Source organism: Propithecus coquereli, unplaced genomic scaffold, assembly GCF_000956105.1.
Source record: "Propithecus coquereli isolate 6110/MARCELLA unplaced genomic scaffold, Pcoq_1.0 Scaffold8173, whole genome shotgun sequence".
Lineage (NCBI taxonomy): Eukaryota > Metazoa > Chordata > Mammalia > Primates > Indriidae > Propithecus > Propithecus coquereli.
This window is the reverse complement of record NW_012154367.1, coordinates 15,697-16,338: the sequence shown is the minus strand read 5'-3', so window position 1 is coordinate 16,338 and position 642 is coordinate 15,697. Positions and strand designations below refer to the sequence as shown.

The window sequence follows — 642 nt, the reverse complement described above, 5'->3', positions numbered from 1 at the left end:
CTGTCCCCCACACTGCCCAGCCTCACCTCATTTTCCTGGAATTGGCTCAGCGCCCACACTGCACCCAGATGCCAGCAGGAGCGGCCGCGGTCGGGGAGCGTGTCCACGATGTGCTCTATGGTCACGACGCCCTTGGCGGTGGGCGGCGGGGCTCGCATGGTCGGGGGCGCGTTGGGGATCCAGGAGCACCAGTCGTACTGCGGGACGGCCACCGGCAAGCGTGGGCGCCCCCAGGCCCAGCTACCCGCCCACCCGCGGCCCGCCACGCCCGACTGGGGGCCGCTTGCTTGGGCGCCCCCGCCACCCGGATCCGCCACCCCGCCGCGGGCTGGGCAATCGCCCCCATCGCCCCCGCCCGCAGCCGGCGCCCGGGGATCCTGCGGGAGCCAAGACGGCGGCGGCGCAGGGCGGGCGCAAGGGGCCCACCTGGCCGAAGTTCACCGCGGCGTGCTGGGCCGAGGCCGTGAAGATCACCACGGTCAGGTACTCGGACAGCTTCTCCCTGCTCTTGAGCGACTTGGGGAAGCCTAGGGCGGAGCCGCGCGTGCGCTGAGGCCGCGCCCCGCCCCCGCCAGGGAGGCCCCGCCCCATTCCGCCAGAGAGGCCCCGCCCCTCTCCGCCGGGGAGGCCCCGCCCCGCCCC

General features: G+C 75.5%; 1 protein-coding gene across 1 annotated transcript; it reads right to left on the bottom strand.

Moving 5' to 3' along the window:
• Nucleotides 1-26: 26 nt before the first annotated feature.
• Nucleotides 27-527, bottom strand: LOC105825745 (arachidonate 5-lipoxygenase-like; the record flags this gene model as incomplete). The annotated part of the gene is made up of 2 exons (XM_012663632.1): nt 27-197; nt 427-527. Coding segments are annotated over 2 exons (272 nt in total), but the record flags the coding sequence as incomplete, so codon positions are not given.
• Nucleotides 528-642: the final 115 nt, after the last annotated feature.